This window comes from Cyclopterus lumpus, chromosome 23 (genome assembly GCF_009769545.1).
Source record: "Cyclopterus lumpus isolate fCycLum1 chromosome 23, fCycLum1.pri, whole genome shotgun sequence".
NCBI lineage: Eukaryota > Metazoa > Chordata > Actinopteri > Perciformes > Cyclopteridae > Cyclopterus > Cyclopterus lumpus.
Window position 1 is genome coordinate 339,564 of NC_046988.1, and position 19,990 is coordinate 359,553.

Consider the following 19,990-nt stretch of genomic DNA (forward strand, 5'->3'; position numbering starts at 1 on the left):
TTGAGCAAGACACTTAACCCTGAATTGTTCCCTGTAGCTGTGTGTATGGTGTATGAATGTAACATGGTTGTCGCTTTGGATAAAAGCGTGAGCTAAATGAAATGTAATGTAATACATGTAATGACAACACCACCATCAAAATCTATTGCCTGAAATCTCTATGGGAGATCTTTCACTCTCACTCGGCCGACTGTGGCTCAGTGGTGAGCAGGGTCGTCCTTCAATCAGAGGATCTGCGGTTCAATCCCAGGCTCTGCTAGCCCACGTTGATGTGTCCTTAAGACACTTAACCCCAAAATGTCTCCCATAGCTGTTCTACAGTGTGTGAATGTTAGTTGCTGCTGATGTGCAGGTGGAACCTTAGCTCCTCCCATCAGTGTGTGAATGGGTGAATGATGTCATGTAGTGTTAAGGCGCTTTGAGTGGTCGGAAGACTAGAAAAGCGCAGTACAGGTATATTCATGGCTAGTGAATTTAGTTAAGTTATTTCTCCTCGATAATTCAACCATACAAACATTTAAATATTTAAATTTACTTTGTGCACAATGATTATTTTTATACAGCCTGATTCATGAACAGTATTCTTCTACAATACATATTCTCATTTGTTTAGATGGTGTTTGACAGCACTAAACTGAACTTGAACTCAGGGTCTCTGTTGATACCAATCCAACACCAGTGCTTTGTGGCTCTGCCTTCAAACATGAGTGCTATGATGAAAATAGTGAATGTGCTTTCTTGAATTGCCCTTGAACAAAATATGGACTTGCTTTTGATTTCATTTAACAGCCTCATACATTTGGATGTGTGTGTGTGTCTGTCCTCACCGCGGTAGTAGAAGAGACACATGTCAGACAGAACGAACCACCTCTTCTTCCAGAGTTTCATGCCTGTGCTGTCCTGCATGGGTATGGATAGTGTAGTGATTACAGAAAACAATAAATACACTCCCCCCCCCCCCCCCCCCCCCCCCCACACACACACACACACACTTCCTCTTCTTTGATCTCCCCTTACTTCCCTTCTCTTGACACCCTCGCTGTCTCCCCCCCTCTGGCTGCTTCTATTAACCAGCTTCCATCACTCCCTCTAAGAATAATTGCTCCGTTTTATCTCGTCATAATGCAGTGACAAATTTGCCTCTGGGGTGAAGGCCTGTGCCCTGTTATCTATGCTGCTGCTCTGGTTCTTTTTTATAAGCTCTTAGAATAAAGGTGGCGCCGACCGTTTGTGCTGACCGTTTGTCGAACCTCGGATTCAACACGAGTCGTTGAACCGTGGACCAGCTCCATCCATCCATCCATTATCACCCGCTTATCCGGGGTCGGGTCGCGGTGGCAGCAGGTTCAGCAGGCCGACCCAGGCTTCCCTCTCACCCGCAGCACTTTCCAGCTCATTCTGGGGGATCCCGAGGCGTTCCAAGGCCAGCCGGGAGATATAATCCCTCCAGCGTGTCCTCGGTCTTCCCCGGGGCCTCCTACCAGTTGGACGTGCCCGGAAAACCTCTAATGGGAGGCGTCCAGGAGGCATCCTAACTAGATGCCCGAACCACCTCAGCTGACTCCTTTCGACACGAAGGAGCAGCGACTCGACTCCAAGCTCCCCCCTGATGTCCGAGCTCCTTACCCTATCTCTAAGGCTGAGCCCGGCCACCCTACGGAGGAAGCTCATTTCGGCCGCTTGTATCCGAGATCTCGTTCTTTCGGTCACGACCCAGAGTTTGTGACCATAGGTGAGGGTTGGAACGTAGACCGACCAGTAAATGGAGAGCTTTGCCTTCCGGCTCAGCTCCCTCTTCACTAAGACCAGCTCTTTACCCTCAAAAGACTACTGGAGGGGTCCTGGGAGTTCGCCCAACCAGTCTACATGTCCTTTGTGGACTTGGAGAAGGCTTTTGACCGGGTCTCAATGTACTGGTCGGTCTATGTTCCAACCCTCACCTATAGTCACAAACTCTGGGTTGTGACCAAAAGAATGAGGTTGTGGATACAAGCGGCCAAAATGAGTTTCCTCCGTAGGGTGGTTGGGCTGAGCCTTAGAGCTAGGGTAAGGAGCTCGGACATCAGGAGGGAACTTGGAGTTGAGCCCCGTCAGCTGAGGTGGCTCGGGCATCTAGTCAGGATGCCTCCTGGACGCCTCCCATTAGAGGTTTTCCGGGCACGTCCAACTGGTAGGAGGCCCCGGGGAAGACCGAGGACACGCTGGAGGGATTATATCTCCCGGCTGGCCTTGGAACGCCTCGGGATCCCCCAGAATGAGCTAGCGAATGTTGGGGGTGAGAGGGAGGCCTGGGTCGGCCTGCTGGGTCTGTTGCCACCGTGACCCGAGACTGGATAAGCGGCTGAACATGGATGGATGGTTCCAATAGGAGTCTTCCTGAATGGCTGGTTCTACCATAGTCTGTATGTAAGAATTGAATGTAGTCAATGCAGCTTCACTCTTTGGTTTGTGAACTGCTGTATTGAAGCCTCAAGTTTGGCATTTTGGTAGTCACCATCTTAGGGTTTGGATGTTACGATCTTGGTTTTTGCAATCAGAAGTTACATAAGAGGGTGGAGCTAAGTACAACCAAACACAGAATATGCCATATTTAGGTGACAAAATGCTACAATTAATTTTCATTACGTGAAAACACACTGTGAAAGGGTTAACGTTGTAGGGTAAGGTAGCCCCACCCTAAAGCATAACCTGGTTTATGGTCTGAACATCATGCTGTATTGAAGAAGACTTAGAACAAGAGATTGAGACCATAAACTCATGTTTACAAGGTTTATCATTTTCTTCGATGCAATCAAACCTCTTTTTGCAACCAGAGGAGTCGCCCCCCGATGGCCATATGAGAACTTTGAACAACTTAAGAACCCTTTTCATCCAAAGAACCCTTCTTGGAAGATAGAGTTTCACAATGATACTGTGAATGTAAACCCTTTTTGTTGTGGGTTGGGTTGAGCTGCACCATACCACACCAGCCTTGCCCTTTAGGAGCCTCATTAGGAACCCTTATTGGGTTCAAGAGGAAAATCCTTGGAATAAGAAAAGGCAGATTACTGTTTGTGTTACAACCCTTGGAGGGTGGAAATCATCTAAAAAGAACCTCCAGAGAGGGTTCTTTACAGGACGGGGTCTGTACTCCGCCAGAGAAACTTTACTCTGTAACACCACTGTACAACAGCAAGTAGACTGAATGTAGGCGCAATAATTCCAACAGAGTGATACGTCTTCCATCTAGCGGTTCGTGTGACATACATTTCACATTATCTAGTTCACTTTCATCCATATCATATAAATAATTTACTATCCACTGTATAGTTTTAAACCAGAATCTTCATTATTTAAATCAAGTTAAAAGATGAAAGGGTATTTGTAATATACAAAATATTGCAGAAATAGCTAAGTTTCCTCAAAATAGTACCGGTTCTGTGATCTTGGCATCTTAAATCTGATGCCAGCAGTGCACTGTAGGAGCTTTAAATCGATAATTATTGCTTTCAGTGTGTAAGAGTCTACCCGCTCTGGTGCTGTGATTACCACAGTGACAGTACCAAGTTTTTTGAGACTTGCAATGTGACACATTCGGCCACAGATCCCGAGGTCAGGAGCTTTAAACACTGATGACATTTCTTCCGTCAGGGAGCTCTATGAGTGACAGGTCTGTGGCGACGAGAGGGGGCTATGCTGGTGGGAAGTGAATCGATTCTCATCTCAATGTGAACACACTGAGCAGCAGCACAGGGGCCAACGCTGAGATGGGGTTATTGAAAGTTGAGTTGAATAGTGCTTGATGGCGCTGTCTTCAGGAAGTCGCACAGTGGTCAGAGGTCCACAGACCAATGCAAAAAATGACCCACTGTAGATCTTTGTGGGGTGAAGAAAATAGCTCAACTTATGAGTGGGTGGAAAAGGAATGAAGAACAAGCTAAGCGTCAAACTAAGTTAGCTAACATCCAGTCAAAACCCAAAGAGGAATACAACAGTACAAGTAAATAAAAAAAATATGTCGCTATTGATGGTAGCTTGGTTATTTAAAAATAATAAGCTAGGCTAACCATGTCCTGGACTCCAGCTGCGTAGTTAATACAGTCATAAGATTATAGCTGATATTTCTTATCTTTATCTTAAAAACAAAACAAATAAATGTATGTCCAAAATAGTTTATTTTATTATTTTCACTCTGGTAACACACAATAAAACCGAACAACTACTTTATGTTCTTCAGTGTGAACCTTTCACCATTCATATTTGCAGCTAAGCCATATTCCCTCACCTGTCTTCTATCAGTCCACTCTTTATCCCATACAAACTCAACCACATCCCATAATCATTCAATGAAACAGCCTTTCTCCTGTACCTGTTTGTAAAGCCAGTTGCTCCTGACCATCGGGGCATTGGGGTTCCTCTTGATGGAGTTTGATCTCTTCCCAAAGTTGTGAATTTTTTTGGAACATCTAGATGGCTGTTGAAAGACATGGATGGGTTAATTTGGATAATACTTTACATATATTAATATTATTTATATTACAGAAATTCAAATGGACATTTTTCAATCTACAAGTCACACAGAATGTAAAGTATTTTAAATATGTTTCCATCCAGATATACAGAGGAAGAACAAATAAGACAAAATATCAGCATCCTCCCCTGATCTCAGCACAACACAAGTTTTGAGCTTTGGTTGTACAGAAGCTTGTATTGTTTTCCAGCAGCTATAAAAACCAACAACAGAGGCAGATGTATTTAGCTCATTAAATAAAGCATATTCCACATCCTCCCATACGTCATGGGTCACTGACTGAAAAACGCAGCACTACTGCATACAAGTCAATGGCAGAACGATACAAGGAGTGCTTTGATTAAGTTTACATTGCAGACAAATACAATGACACTAGTATTGAACCAGTTCCAAGATGTTGACATGGTGTGTACTCATTAGAGGGAAGTGTTTTAATGTTTTTGGTGACTCTGACCTTTCCTCTAGAACCACCATGATATCTGAATCTACTGACAACAAGCATAGTTTACAGTGAATTATTATTTCACTTTATTGTGAAACTGTTTCAAAATCACTTTTTTATACAAGAAAGTAATGGACAGACAACCCTGCTATTTACTATAGATGAGTGTGCTGCAGTTGGTAACCCTTACTCCTAAGTTTACATTTGTCCACAGTCAACCCTGTCTTGTTGGAGTTACTTTTGAATATTAAAATGTATTTTAGGAGAAATGTATTTGCTGGCTGTATTATTTTCACTGATACCTCTTTTTCTGCCAAGGAAGCACTACTTTCTTTGGACACAATTTAGCATTTGATTAGGTTTGAGGTACTAAAACACATTTCACATTTCTGATTTTGGGTTGACTTAAAACTAATTCAAGGGTTAGACAAAAATTGTGTTTTTTGTTTAATATTGAAAATGAAACATCTGGTCTTGTGCTGAAAGTGTCCATGAGCAAGACACTGAACTCCCGGGCGCTTCACTGCAGCCCACTGCTCCTTAATAACTAAGGATGGGTCAAGTGCAGAGAAGGACTTCCCCACGGGGATCAATAAAAGTGTACATTTCTTTCTTGCGTCAACAGAAATCATGCTGTAGTTGCTGCTAAAATATTGTTGGCAAACAAAAGTCAAATGTTGTCAATCAACATTTTCCAGGTATGTTCAGAATCAGAGTTTTGCAATTTGGCAAATACAACATTGCCAAAAAAGCGACTTCATTATGTTGATGACATAAATCATTCTATTGTATTGAATCATTAGGAACTGGTAGTATACAGTTGTAGTTTCTAGTAGACAGGGTTTTCACAGGATACTGCATAATGGAAGACATTGACTGCCATTACATATCCTAAGTGCAATCCCTTACTTATTCAGTATATTTAACGGCTCAGTAATTTTGGGAGATTATCTGGTTGCTGCTCTTTCCTCTCGATGTTAAAACTGGTTGCAGGGTTTCATTCAGACACAAGAGCATCACTGAGGTCCGACACTGATGTCTGGCTCACAATCGGGGAACCAGTTCATCAAAAAAGTGTTGGACGGGTCAGGGCTCTGTGCAGACCACATCAAAATGGGAGACCTTTACTTTAAGGAGCGGACATTGTGTCAGGTTGAGAGAAATTACATTTAAATAGGAGAAAAAGAAGAAGGCAAAGGTTTGTTCTTGCCTATATGTAACTTTGTGGCATATAAAGCAAAAGAAAACATTATCAGCTTCTTTTTGGCTGGTTTCCCCTTAAACACACACCTCTTATAGCCAGTCTGTGTGTCGTTCTCTTTGAAAGCTTTCTGAGCCAACTTGATTCTAAATAATGACTGTCATGAATACATAAAGATATGAGGTATTATACTTTCTGTTGACCTGAGTTAGCCTGCTTCATAGTCCTGCTTCTTCAGCCTTAAGGTAATGACCTCCAGCACAGCATTATGGGAACAACAGGGGTGTTGGGTGCTGCTCTGAATCAAAGCTTATTCCATCCATCCATTTTCAATACCGCTTATCCTCATTAGGGTCGCGGGGTGCTGGAGCCTATCCCAGCTGACATAGGGCGAAGGCAGGGGACACCCTGGACAGGCCGCCAGTCCATCGAGGGCACATGTAGGGACATACAACCATTCACTCTCACATTCACACCTATGGGCAATTTAGAGATCAATTAACCTGCAGCATGTCTTTGGACTGTGGGAGGAAGCCGGAGAGCCCGGAGAGAACCCACACTGCCACGGGGAGAACATGCAAACTCCACACAGAAGGACCGCTCCGACCGGGAATCGAACCCGCCGCCCTCTTGCTGTGAGGCGACAGTGCTAGCCACTACACCACCGTGCAGCCCAGTGTTTTACACCAACAATAAGCTCAAAGCTTATTGTTGGTGTAAAACACTTCAGGGTAATAAGTTTAATTCATTCCATCAATTATCAGTATGCGAAAGGATGAATGTCAAAAATATCAGGGACAACCTCTTGAACTGGAGCTGCCGCTTCATTTGCATCATCGAACTCGTAACTGACCATCTTAAAGGGCTAGTACAACATTTGGTAAAACACGCTTATTAATACCAATGTCATGTCTGTTATTAGTTTTACATTTTTAGGCCACAGAAAGCAGCAGGTTATCATAAAGACTAACACTTTATAATAACTACAAGCATTTTTTAAATTATAAATGTATTATTATAAAGCATTGTTCCAACATTAACACTCATTAGTATGTTTCATTCTTGATTCATAAGTTTGACTATTATGCGGTTCATGATTGGGTTTTCATACTTTAGAAATGATGTATTCCCCATTTGTAAATGAAGTATTATATATTAGGCTACAAACCAATTATTAAGGACTTAAAGTAAATGATTAAAAATAACGATTTCAATGTGAATTATTCATGCATTTATTTATTTATACAGATAATGATTTAGATATGCACTAATGGTTAGGGACTATGTTAACGTGTGCTTTATCAATGTGTTTTAATACTGCAATTCATGATTAATTCAGATAGTTACTAGTGGTTAGTTAAGTATTTTGTGTGACCTTGTCTAAAGTGAGGACTATCCATGTCTTGCAAAGCATTTATAAATGACACACAAAACTCCTAACTAAGTCAAAAGGGAGCGTGGACCCGGGCCAGAAAGAATGCCGGTCAGTTGATGGGAGGCGACGTGGTGAGAATGTTACTTAGTTTGCTGGCACACACATGATTGATTATGCTAGCTAGCCAACTAGCAAGCTTTGACTAGCCAGCGAGCAAGCTAGTCACTAACCAGAGGTCCTGAGAACGGCACGCGCCACCGCGTCACCTCAGTTGTAAGTAGACCAATCCAGGTGATAGCTATACTCATAATCAATAATGTGAACGTGCCAGCAAACTAAGAAACATACTCACCACAGGCTCGTCCCAGATGAACTGCGCCTCGCCTGCAGCACAGTAGGAGAGCTACAGACTGACATTGCCTTGTGTCACGCCTCCAGCATGGCTAAATACTAAACCCTCATACCAGCGCCCCTCTTTTATACCCACATTGTGTACAAATATATCAGCGTTACCCACCTCAGTCAGCCTCTGTCTGTTAATGACGCTTGATAAACCTAAGTTCTTATCAGCCCGGTGCTTTTATTAGAAGTGTGATTAAATTGCTCAACAGAGATGTGCTTCAGATTTAAGGCCTGTATGGATGGAGACTGACCCGTGTGGATGAAGTTGAGGTGGTGGTGGTGGCAGTAGTGACAGTGGTGGCCGGGCTGCCAGGGAAGGTGCTGTAGTCGGAGCCACCCGTGTAGTTTGACGCCTCGCTCATGGTGCTCATGGGCCGCTCCTTCTTGTCACTGCTGCTGCTCTGCTCTGACGAAGCCTGAGGAGCCGGCCTGCCACAGGGTGAGAGACATAGGGAGACAAAGACAGAGGGCGTCAGTCAGACATTTCCCCTCCATATTAATGAAGTACACTACCATGAAACACTTAAAGGTGAGACTAAACCACAGTATTTGATTGTGTACATTGTGTAAATTGCTCAATTATTAGAAAAGCCAGACTTCAAAAGCAAAAGTTACTTTTTTGAAGAAATATTCTGCAAAGTGACAATTATAAGTTGATTTGGAAGCATCTAACTTTATTTGAACAGAACAGCCTGGAAAAACCCACACTGAGATAACTGAGAATGGGCATCAGTCCAGACTGATCTCAGTTCAGCTCAGCAGTCAGATGTCAACATCCATCTTCTTTAACAAAGGTGTGAATGTGTCCTTGGCTGAATTAGTTTATTCTGTTAGAATAGCTGTGTGTGTGTGTGTGTATCTATCTATCTATATCTATATCTATATCTATATCTATATATATATGTGTGTGTGTGTGTGTTGCTAGTGTGGGGCCCTCATTAACATTGGACACAATAACGAACTGGACATTGACCCCTCAATATTCTCATTTATTTATTATTTTTATTGAATGTTAATTGTTTCCTTTATTCACCTGGCATGTGTGTATCTGCAATGGAGGCTTAAATTGTGTGAGAGGTTAATGCTGGGTTACGATGAGTAAAGCTCATGCAGGCACTTGGGTCAGCTCAGGGGTCCTTCGGGAAGAAAGCGAGGGAAAACATTACCCTTGTTTAATTCAGTAGTTGACTAAAACAGCCTGCAGCATGCAGTTGCGTTGCTGATCCGAATGTATTCCTGTGCTTTCAGGTGGGTAAAAGTGATGAAAACGGTATAAAAGAAACAACATGGATCAAAACCATCAGTAATACAAATATGAATGTATATTGGAGTTGCGCAAGTTGAATATCATGATGTGTCGAAGGGGATATAGTGCATCACCTAGCCATGCTAGCGAACGAGAAACAGCATAGTAACCACCGGTAACCTGTGAGAATGAGTTGTGTGAATGTGCAGAATGTCGCCAGCGTGAATGAAGTTGTTAGAGTGACAGTATAAGCAGATATGTTCTTTGAATATGTATAAGAAAAGAGTTTTCATTCAGTAGTTGACTAAAACAGCCTGCAGCATGCAGTTGCGTTGCTGATCTCAATGTATTCCTGTGCTTTCAGTAAAACCGTTCTTAAACCCATGCACGCCTGGATGTCCTGTGTGTCCAAGTGTGCAACACTATCGTAACCAATTGTGCTACCTAGATGACGAAGAGGAGTCGCTCATGTCAACAACCAAATCCAGCTAGCCAATCAGCCAACCCCCTACCTCATGGAGCAGACTCTACCTCCACTCTCTCAATGACACACTATCTCTGTCAGGGCCATTAAAGAGAGGGAGGGAAGAGTGGCTTGAATGAGCATGAGCAGAGAGGGATAGCGGCAGAAACCGAGATAAAGAAAGTGAGAATGTGAGGGAAGAGAGTTGGCTGCATGAAGCTCACCTCGGATTCATGCCTCTACGTTAAGCTAATTTAAATGGCCTGCCAACTTGGCCTGACAAATTGAACCAGCTCAAAGTTGTTGGCCCCTAATTTAGTAGAAGGACAATTGCTAACGTGAGAAAAAAAAAGTTCAAGGTCCAAGAGTCTGATTAAAACTATCACTGAGTGATTGCTCCATTTCCACTACCAAGGTCAGCAGAGCATGAACAGACCACATCAATGAAACTCATTGTCCACGTTGTCGCTCTTGTTGACGGCACACAACAACCAAGCTTGTATATTACTGCTCAGGTGTAGGGTGAGGGTCTGGGACCGCCACCAGACCCGCAGATCATGATGCACAGAGCACAGGTATAACTATCAGACAGCTAAGTGTGGCTACAACAACTTTATTAATCTCCAGAGGAGAAACTGGTATGTCACCATGAACCAAGACATACACAGACACAATAAACACAATAAACATCTACACGACAGATATCACCAGGCAAGAACATTGAAGGGAAACACACAGTTAGACTGCAAACATGACAAGAAGGCCAGCAAAAGCATAGGTAAGGTAAGGTAAGGATGTTTATTGTCATTGTAAAAAACATTCAACGAAATTAAGTTGGCAACTCAGTCAGTACAGCAGTAACAGGTAAAAACATGTATACAAACATTTAAGACAGGACATTCTGATTTAAAAACAGACATTTAAAAATGAATAAAAGATAAAAATAAATAGAACATAAAACACAGGCAGCAATGGCTTAAAAGTGAAAAAGTGTTGTTTTATTGTCTATTTGTGTCCCCCCGCAGCACTGTCCAGTGTGAGCTGGGTGGTGTGGTGGGTGTGGTGGGGGTGATGGAGGAAACCGCTCTGGGGAAAAAGCTGTTCCTCAGCCTGTTAGTCCGGGTTTTAATAGTCCTGAATCTTCTTCCTGATGGCAGTGGATCAAACAGAGAGCCCCGGGTGTGTAATGTCTGTGTAGATGTTTCTGGCTTTCTTCTGGAGGCGGCTCTTTTATCTTATCGTTTTTATTTTATGTTTTCCAGCCCACAACTTACACCCTCCTCTCCCTGGTTTCCACTGTACCTGGCCAGCACCAAACAGCACACAGACACACTTAGCAGAAGCTGCAGCAGCAAGCATTGCTTTCAGGTGAGCAGACTACCCACGGCTTATGTACATCGCCATTATCAAAAAGTTGAAAAAAGTATACACCATGAGTGTCGTGGCCATTGGAGTTGACTGCCCACACTATATACAGACTTTGCTTCATTTCCTTAGGCACAGGTTGAGTAAAACAGAATTCAAGTTGAGATGGCACCTATTTCATCTTCTCAATTATTTGGGAGAAAGGTTTTCTGAAAACCCCTATACCTCAGAGTGTGATACAAACTCGGTATCAGCTGCGATGGTCCCACTCTGCTGATCAGATAGTAAGATAGCATCAGTAACGGAGTCTTCTTCTGCCTCCAGTACGTTCTACTCTGCTGCCTCATTAACTCTTTGCAAAACCATAATTCCCTTTTATTCTTTATCCTGCACAGCTTTAATCTTAAATAAAACTAGTTTATACCCACTGATCCCTATAATTTACCAACCTCTGCTAAAGTACTGTACTTTGATTACAATTGCAGAGTGTAATTGGCATGCAACTATTTAAATGGCTTGAAACACATTAGCAGATGTTCCATGTTCCACAGTGACAGCTCTGATAATCTCCTTTGCTATACTTCAGCCTTCTCAGCAACATTTAGTCCCCTAAAACCAAAATTTAAAACCCCAACTCTGCAAATTACATGTTGACTAAATTCAGTTTGTTTTAAAATTTGAAAAGATTTATATATTCTGAGGGTTTAAAATAATCAATGGCATGTTTTCCAGCAATCAAAGTTCTGAGCAGTGCGGGATAACCGAGCTGTTAATGCATGACTATATAGAGCACTGGGTAGTGAGCAAAACCCCCCTTTAAGACCAGTTAACTCACATTTAACACTTAGCCCTTAATATGGGGTAATTTATGAATATTAGTTAATGGAGCTGCAGTAGTAATTTAAGTTATGGTTCATTATGCCTTATAGAGTAGTTTAGAAATAAAATCCTGATTCTCTTGTGATTTGGGACTTAACAGAAAACTCACTTTCTAGCGTGACAGGAGATAACATCTATGAAGAGAGCACTCTGAGGGCAAACATGAAATGTGCATTATGTATGTTCTTCTTCCCACGCCGCTGTGTTTGAATCTTTAAGACACACAAAGTGTGGGCACAAACACACTAGTCAGTCTATTCAATTCAAAGCCAGAGAACATTAATTATGAAACATTAGCAGTGTGTGTAGTCTCTATAAATGGACCTGTACTTGTATAGAACTTTTCTAGTCTTCCGACCACTCAAAGCGCTTTGACACTACATGACATCATTCACCCATTCATACACTGATGGGAGGAGCTAATGTTCCACCTGCACATCAGCAGTAGCTAACATTCACACACATTCATACCCCATAGGCACAGCTACGGGAGCAACTAGGGGTTAAGTGTCTTAGCCAAGGACACATCGACATGGGCTAGTGCAGCCGGGGATCGAGCCGCTGATCCTCTGATTGAAGGACGACCCTCTGTTCCAAACTGTCTGTTTTTTTACTTCTGACTTGTGGTTTCAGTAAAAGGGAATCTCTCATTGTGGAACATGACACTGGTAACTCTATTGATGCTACATAAATACCAGTTTGAAACAAGGGTAATAAAACATCAGCAGGGACTGTATCTGACAAAGTCTCAGAAACAGTTCAGTACATAAAGTTGGCACATTTGTGTTTTTCTTTGATCAGATATTTCCAAAGTTTGTCATTGAGCCAACATGATCTCAAGTACAGGTCTACACTAGCTCTTTGGAGCAAAAACTACAACTTGTGGACTTTGAATCTGCTAATCAATACCTTTGAACCAATACAGGGGTTAGGATCCCCCAGCCCCCCAAATACGACCTCATTACCACATGACCAATACTCCGTAGATAGCTCACACCTGAGCCAACTCTGGTCACTACTGAACACAGTGAGATGCAGTCTCTATACTAACATTAATCCCAATCTCAACAATGAATTGTCATGTCTAAATCAAGCAGTTCAAGTAAAGGTCGGTAATCTTTAGCAAGAGTTTGCTGAATTTAGACATAATCCAAGTTAAAAACCCAGCGGTGTCCAATGAAAGTAGCTAGCAGCACTAGTTCCAATAGCCTTCCCTCTAAACTATGAACTCTAAATTGTATTTACCTTAAATATGCTTCCTTTGGGCAACATTATCAGGAAACATTGGACCTGGCTGTGTTTGATGCTTCTTGCCTGGTGAGCCGGCCTCCTGCCATGGCCCCTGCTTATCGCCCCCCCCCCACCCTCTCCTGAAGGTTTCTTCCCTTTTTTCTATTTCTTGGGAGTTTTTCCTGATCCGATGTGAGGTCCTGGGACAGGGATGTCGTATGTGTACAGATTGTAAAGCCCTCTGAGGATAATTTGTAATTTGTGATATTGGGCTATACAAAATAAACTGAATTGAATTAACCGTGACGTATTTTCTCTCATAAAACTGAATCAACGTAATAAAGTGTACTCCACATAGATCTAAAAGTTGTATTAACCAAACGGGACATCAGCATCTCAACATTCAATTAGAAATAACTGAGTAACAATTTAAAAGAAATTCCCCTGCTGCCCGATGACTGCTGCAATAATAGTAGAGGTAGTAGATTTATTTCACAAAATTTAGCAAAAAGAAATACCAGCAAAAGACAATTACAAAATGTTTATCAGGCTACTGGGACAGAGGGATACATGTGAAGAACAGCTATACGGAGTTAGTGAAAGTCTGCCATTCTTCTCAGGGTGATATTAGGAGTAAAATGAATAACAGTAACATGCGTCTGTATAGGATGTAGTTCAGTATCTTCCTGATTGAGCCAAGAAGCAAAGAAAATAACCCTTTTGGCAGAAGAAGTTTTTATGATTCACAAATTTAAGCATTTTATTTCATAAATCAATTTTAATAGAATCTGATGATGGTGCTGATTTACTTATTGTTAATCTACATTATTAGTAGCCCGCACCATGCAATATTATTCATATTACAGTAAAGCTGTTTCTACAACAGCCCAGCTGCTCTGTTTCCTCTCCCACCAGACAACACATTCCTCTTAGGATCCTTCTGTGGTTCCTTGTTTACAACTCCTTCAGGAGCCTCTACTGTCAATGTACAGACACAGTGAGGAAAGAAGGAAGCATATTTAGCAGAATGGAAAGCACCCCATGACTCTTGTTATGTGTCTTGTAAAGTAAGTGTATGAGTTTGGTATTTCCTTGACCTCGCCAATGGGCTTGCCTTCCCTGTGAGGCCTCACAAAGTCCATTTTGATCCACATTGAGAACAAATAGGCATCACAGATATGATATGTATTAGCTATTATAAAGTGTTCAAAAAAATAGTGAATAGTCTGGAATGAGGACCTAAAGTTATGGTAAATAGACCTGTACTTGTGTATCACTTTTCTAGTCTTCAGACCACTCCAAGCACTTTAACACTACATGTCATCATTCACCCATTCACAGCCATTCATACAGTGATGGCATCCCATGCAAGGATCCACCTGCCCATCAGGACTATCTAACATTTACACACCGTAGGCACAGCTACTGGAGCAATGTGGGAAAAAGGACCGCTCTACCACTAAGCCGCAGTCGCCCCCTGAAGAGCAGACTGTGAGGGGTTGGCTCTTTTCTACGCCTATTTCAATGTCTATCATGGCTCGCTTGTCTTTTTTATGTGGTCGTTTGGAGTGACTAAACACTTTTGCCTTTAGGTGCAGTGCTCAAAGTATTTGCAAACTGTGCATTTGTACAACTGGGTTATTAGTTTGGTGTCATCAAATTGCATCATTGCATCAAGGCTCTGATAACACCTGTAAAGATGCATTTCATCTATTTTTGGATATGATATAATGTTTGTACCAACAGAAAAATCAACAGCACAAAGCCTGCTTGGTTATATCGTGTTTTCAATGGCTGACTGAAATAAAAACAAAAGTGTGGGAACTTGTAATGTGGGAATGATTGTGAATGCCTTCTGATAATTAAATGATAAAATAAGAAAAGACAGCATTTTAAATTGTTAAGTAAAACTGTGATGTAAATGTCTGATTTTTGCAAGAGACATTAGTTTAATGCGTATTAATGCTTTAGTAAAACCACGTAAAATGAAATAGGGCCTGGATTTTAAACACACTGAGAGAAAGGATAACAATATCCTTGGTGATAAAAGTGAGCATTCTCTGTGCAGTCACGTTCAGCAGCTTTTTTTTAGCAGTTCCTCAAGGATCTGTTGAATAAGTCTGTGGTGCATTGGGTTAAGTCTGAGGAACTCTCTTCAACAGAGAGGATCCGGAGCCTGGAGGGAAAGCTTAGGGCTTGTGCTCATTTATTTTCATATTCATTTAAAAGTTTGAGAAGAAGGGAATGAAGAGGCTTGAGGGCTCATGTGGCACTTTAGGATTAAATCAAATACAGCTACTGTGTGCCGTGCCTTTAAAATATAGTGCTGAGGATTTAAAATGACAGGTCTCCTGTTTTTCAAAACTGTATCTTTGCTGCAGGAGCTTGCAAGTCCTGTCCAAGTCCTCCAGCCCACAGCGGGCTGTGTGGCATTAAAGGATGATAGCCACAGTACAAACCACGTATAGCTCCGTGGGAAAAATTGCAGGTTTAGTCTTTCGACATCTGATAGGCTGTGTAATGCATTGATGTTACAACTGGACTTCCTTGATTGAACATAATAGCCACATTGGCCCAGAGACACTGTGACAGCTGGAACCAGCCATGACAGCAACAGGCCCAGGTGAAGTTACCTGGAGCCGAGTGGCCTGCTTAATTGGACTGTGCCATACTACTTCAGCTAGAGGGGTGTCCTCAGCAGCCACTACATCTGCACCACTGAGGAGAGTCTTCTCCCCCCTTCAATTAACCATGGACTTACCGACAGCGTATATAACCTGCAGTTGGAAGATGGAGAGGGAGTGTCTCTTGTTTCATAGAGGTTAATACGTTTGTGTAGACCTTAGCGCAATTATGTTGAACTTATATATTTATTCATATTTGTCACTTTGGTTTTATTTGTATTTGTTTATTTTGCAGGGACAATCAACAGTTAGCATGAGAGGCTAATTTTCATCTGCTGTCTCCGGCCCGATTTTTTAAGGCAGACTAAAACTACAAGATTTACCATAATACCATAATGAAAACTAAGATTCATTGATAAACACACTAACGTATGGACAAAACCGATTCACATATAAGCAAAAGAAAAGTGTATCTACAGTATGAGCACATATACTGTATATCACTGAGGCACATAACATACATCAACACTGAACAAGACAAATACACATATAGGTGAAACAAGCAGACAGGACAGACGGTACATTAATGCTGCACACCTGATTGGAAACAAGCCATTCCTTAAGGCTATGTTTGAATGTTTTGTAGGTGTTTTTGGAGCCATTCCATGTCAAATTTTAAAAACCAGACATACATGAGTGAATGTAATGAGGTTCTCCCAACTCAAGATATGGTGTTTGATGAGGATATTACAGTGATGGTGAAGTGTTTTTAGAGCTTGTTTATGGAGAAGCTGGTTAAGCAGTAGGTCAGATGGGGGATAATCATTGCATTAAAATACAGTTTTGCAGCCTGCATGGTTAGACTGTTTCTTATATATCTAAAATTCATGAGGTTACATTTTAAAACCTTTGTCCCATGTTTGACCTTCTTTTTAAAGGAGAAAGAATTCCTAAATATAAAAAATCGGACACTACTTGTAGCTTTCCACCAGCAACATAAACATCTTTGACACTTTACAAGCCCTCTTTGTGAATAACATACAAACAGTCTTTTTAACATTCAGGTGAAGGCAGGAATCTGAAAGCCATTTAGTTACATTTGTCATTGTGGCTGTGAGCTTAAGTGCAGCTTGTTCTTTGTTCTTTGCGTGCACATAAATCACTGTATCATCAGCGTACATTTTAATATCAAACTCATTGCAGACACCCGGCAAATCATTAATGTATAAACTGAATAATAAATGTCCTAAAACAGAACCCTGGGGTACTCCCACATTAGATCTTAGAGTAGATGATGAAACATCACCCACTGGGTTATTCCTTCAAGGTAGGATTTCAGCAAGGCAATAGACTCTCGGGAAAAGTAAAAATTGGAAAGTTAAATCAGGACATTTTGATTAACCGTGTCAAAAGCCTTTTTGAGGTCAAGAAAAAACACTGCTACAACACCCCCTTTAGCCATCTTAAGCTTCACATTCTCGAGGAGAAAGCATTTGGCTGTTCTGGTTAAATAAAATCCCTATTTTTTCCACCTTCACTTCGCTTTCCCAGTTATATGTGTACCCTGGTCCCTCACAGACACATTTTTACAAGAGAAACTCTCAAATAGCAAGATGCTACTGCTAAGTCTGGGGTTATTTTTAGCCTGAGCCTATTTTTTTAGGCCTTGGTTCAAAAATTGCATTCCCATACTAAAATGGATTATTATTGATTATCTCTTTGGAATGATGATGCAGCTGCAGATTTAAACCTCTGCCAAATCATAGCACAAAATGTGAACAGTCTCTCTGCAAAGTTTTACTTTGTAAAAACACTTTTTTTCTGCTTCACTTTATCAGACAGTTCAGGCGAGATTTTAAAATCTGGCATTTTGGAATCATGTTTGCCATTTGAATTATTTGAACTACTACTATATATTTCACTTGTATATCACTTATGGCGTTGAATACATCCAAATACAGCAGTAACATACACAATGCCAAACCCAAATAATGCTCTGTGCCCTGAAATACCCATTGCTTTTTCGCAAAGCCAGCTGCATTGATTATGCGAGGCCATATCTCAGCAGCGGATTGGAGGATATGAGTGAAAGATACCTCCTTTGAATCCTAATTAATTGAGCTAAACCCACCAAAATGAGATTGACAGCACTGTTAGCCAACCAGAATCAGCAAGGCGCAGTCATTTACTGTCACATGGAAATTGTGACAGTAAATGAGCCAGGAATGTTGTTCTGGCCCCACGGCAGCTACAACAAGCTAACTGTTGCTTTGACTAACGCAATTTCAATTGATTTTTTCCAAAGAAGAGAGAATTCTTCGTTAAGCTGTATGTCTGTAGGTCTAACCACGTTCATCATGTCTGCAAGTTACTCAGACTGAAATTTAAAGCAAAGATATTCACCCTCTTCCAGACAGTTGGGGACAAACAAGGTAAAACTCTCATTAGCAGTTAAGTACCTTTCGTTACCCAGAATGTGCTCACCTCCTCTCTGCTCAACAAGTGATTTGGGGCGACTGTGGGTCAGTGGTTAGCATATCCGTCTTTCAATCAGTGGGTTGGCAGTTCAATCCCCGCCCTAGTCGATGTGTCCTTGAGCAAGACACTTAACCCTGCGTTGCTCCCCGTAGCTGTGTCTACGGTGTAACATGTAAAGTGTCTTTGAGTATCTTAAAAAGCGCTATATAAATTAAATGGATTATTATTAAGTGTAAAAACACAAACCATGCACACCGTAATAAGAGCAGTGTGACAAAGGAGATAATTGGCATGGGGAGAGTGTTAAAGCGATGGAGAGTGAGAGTGTGAGAAAGAGAAGTGCTGCCATAGAGAGTGCAGCTCCACCGAACTTGTTCATCATTAAAACGGTGTGTAAATGTGCGCGCGTGGTGGTGGTGGGGGGCGTATTGAAATACCATCCTGACGACTCTTTTGGAGGTGGTGCGTGTAATTGCTCCACTTTGTCTTTCTCAGAGGTTCCGGCCCTAAATTTCTTTTTAGCCCTATCAGACTGATCTTCTGCTGTTTTCTAGTTTGTCTCCTGGAGAGCAGAACAAAGGTATCTTTGTAGGAATTGTGTGTGTGTCGTCTACAGAAGGAACCGCATTTCTGAGTTGACGAGTAGGTAACATCCAGCAATCAGTCATCCCACAGCAGAGAATGAGGGAGGGAAACCAGACAATGAGACTTTCTGTCTCAGTTTGTGAGTGTGAAGCATGGCAGCCATAAACAAACCACACAGAGCTGCAGAGATACAGACAGAGCGGACAGAGAGAGAGAGCGATGGAAACCGAGAGCAGATGATAGAAAAAAGACAGATGAAGTCTAAACAACGATGGCATTCACAGACTGGGTGAGTCACACACACAACCAGAAACATAGAAGCACGAAGAGACAGAAGGATTTGCAGCTCGATGGCGGTCTGCAGCACTGCAACATCCTTCAGTCAGTCAGTTGACAACAGTGTCAATCAGTCCAGCATGTCTGCAGCTGAATCCAGAACAAAGCCAGACGGGAAATATGGAACTATTTCTTTTGAGACAAGACAACCAACACACTATAAGAATACTTCCTCCTTTGTAATAACTTGGGTAATTTGACAATTTTAGTAATTGTGATATCACTGTACTCCCCGACAGAGCCAGATACATGAGCAGTCAGGATTAGTTGCTTAACAGAACTGCCGCCAGAGGAAATGTAATGGATGGGCATCTGATTCACATGGGCAGGCCCAATGGGCAGGCCCAATCATGAACCTGGTGAAAATTACAAATGACCTCCTAATTGCATCAGATAAGGGAATCATCTCTGTACTTGTTTTGTTAGACCTTAGTGCTGCGTTCGACACCATTGATCATGACATCCTATTACAGAGTCTGGATCAGATTGGCATTTCAGGTACCGCACTAAGTTGGTTTAAATCCTATTTATCAGATCGATCTCAATTTGTATTTGTAAACGATGAAGCCTCAATGACCACCAACATTAATTACGGAGTTCCACAAGGTTCTGTGCTTGGACCAATTTTATTTACCTTATATATGCTTCCTTTGGGCAACATTATCAGGAAACACTCCATAAACTTTCATTGTTATGCAGACGATACTCAATTATATCTATCGATCAAACCAGAGGAGACCAACCAGCTCGCTAAAATTCAAGAATGTCTTAAAGACATAAAAACATGGATGACCTGCAACTTCCTGATGTTAAACTCAGACAAAACTGAAGTTATTTTACTGGGCCCTGAACAC

General features: G+C 41.7%; 1 protein-coding gene across 3 annotated transcripts in view; it reads right to left on the minus strand.

The window, feature by feature from the left end:
• The window catches only part of LOC117726137 (pleckstrin homology domain-containing family A member 5-like), a 195,770-nt gene that overhangs the window by 46,118 nt on the left and 129,662 nt on the right, over window positions 1-19,990 (minus strand). For all 3 annotated transcript variants that reach the window (XM_034526227.1, XM_034526226.1, XM_034526229.1), the window contains exons 5-7: window positions 8,182-8,359; window positions 4,349-4,453; window positions 828-900 (exon numbers count right to left, since the gene is read on the minus strand). In XM_034526227.1, the coding sequence (XP_034382118.1) occupies window positions 828-900; window positions 4,349-4,453; window positions 8,182-8,359 (356 nt within the window). The remainder of the gene's footprint in view (window positions 1-827; window positions 901-4,348; window positions 4,454-8,181; window positions 8,360-19,990) is intronic.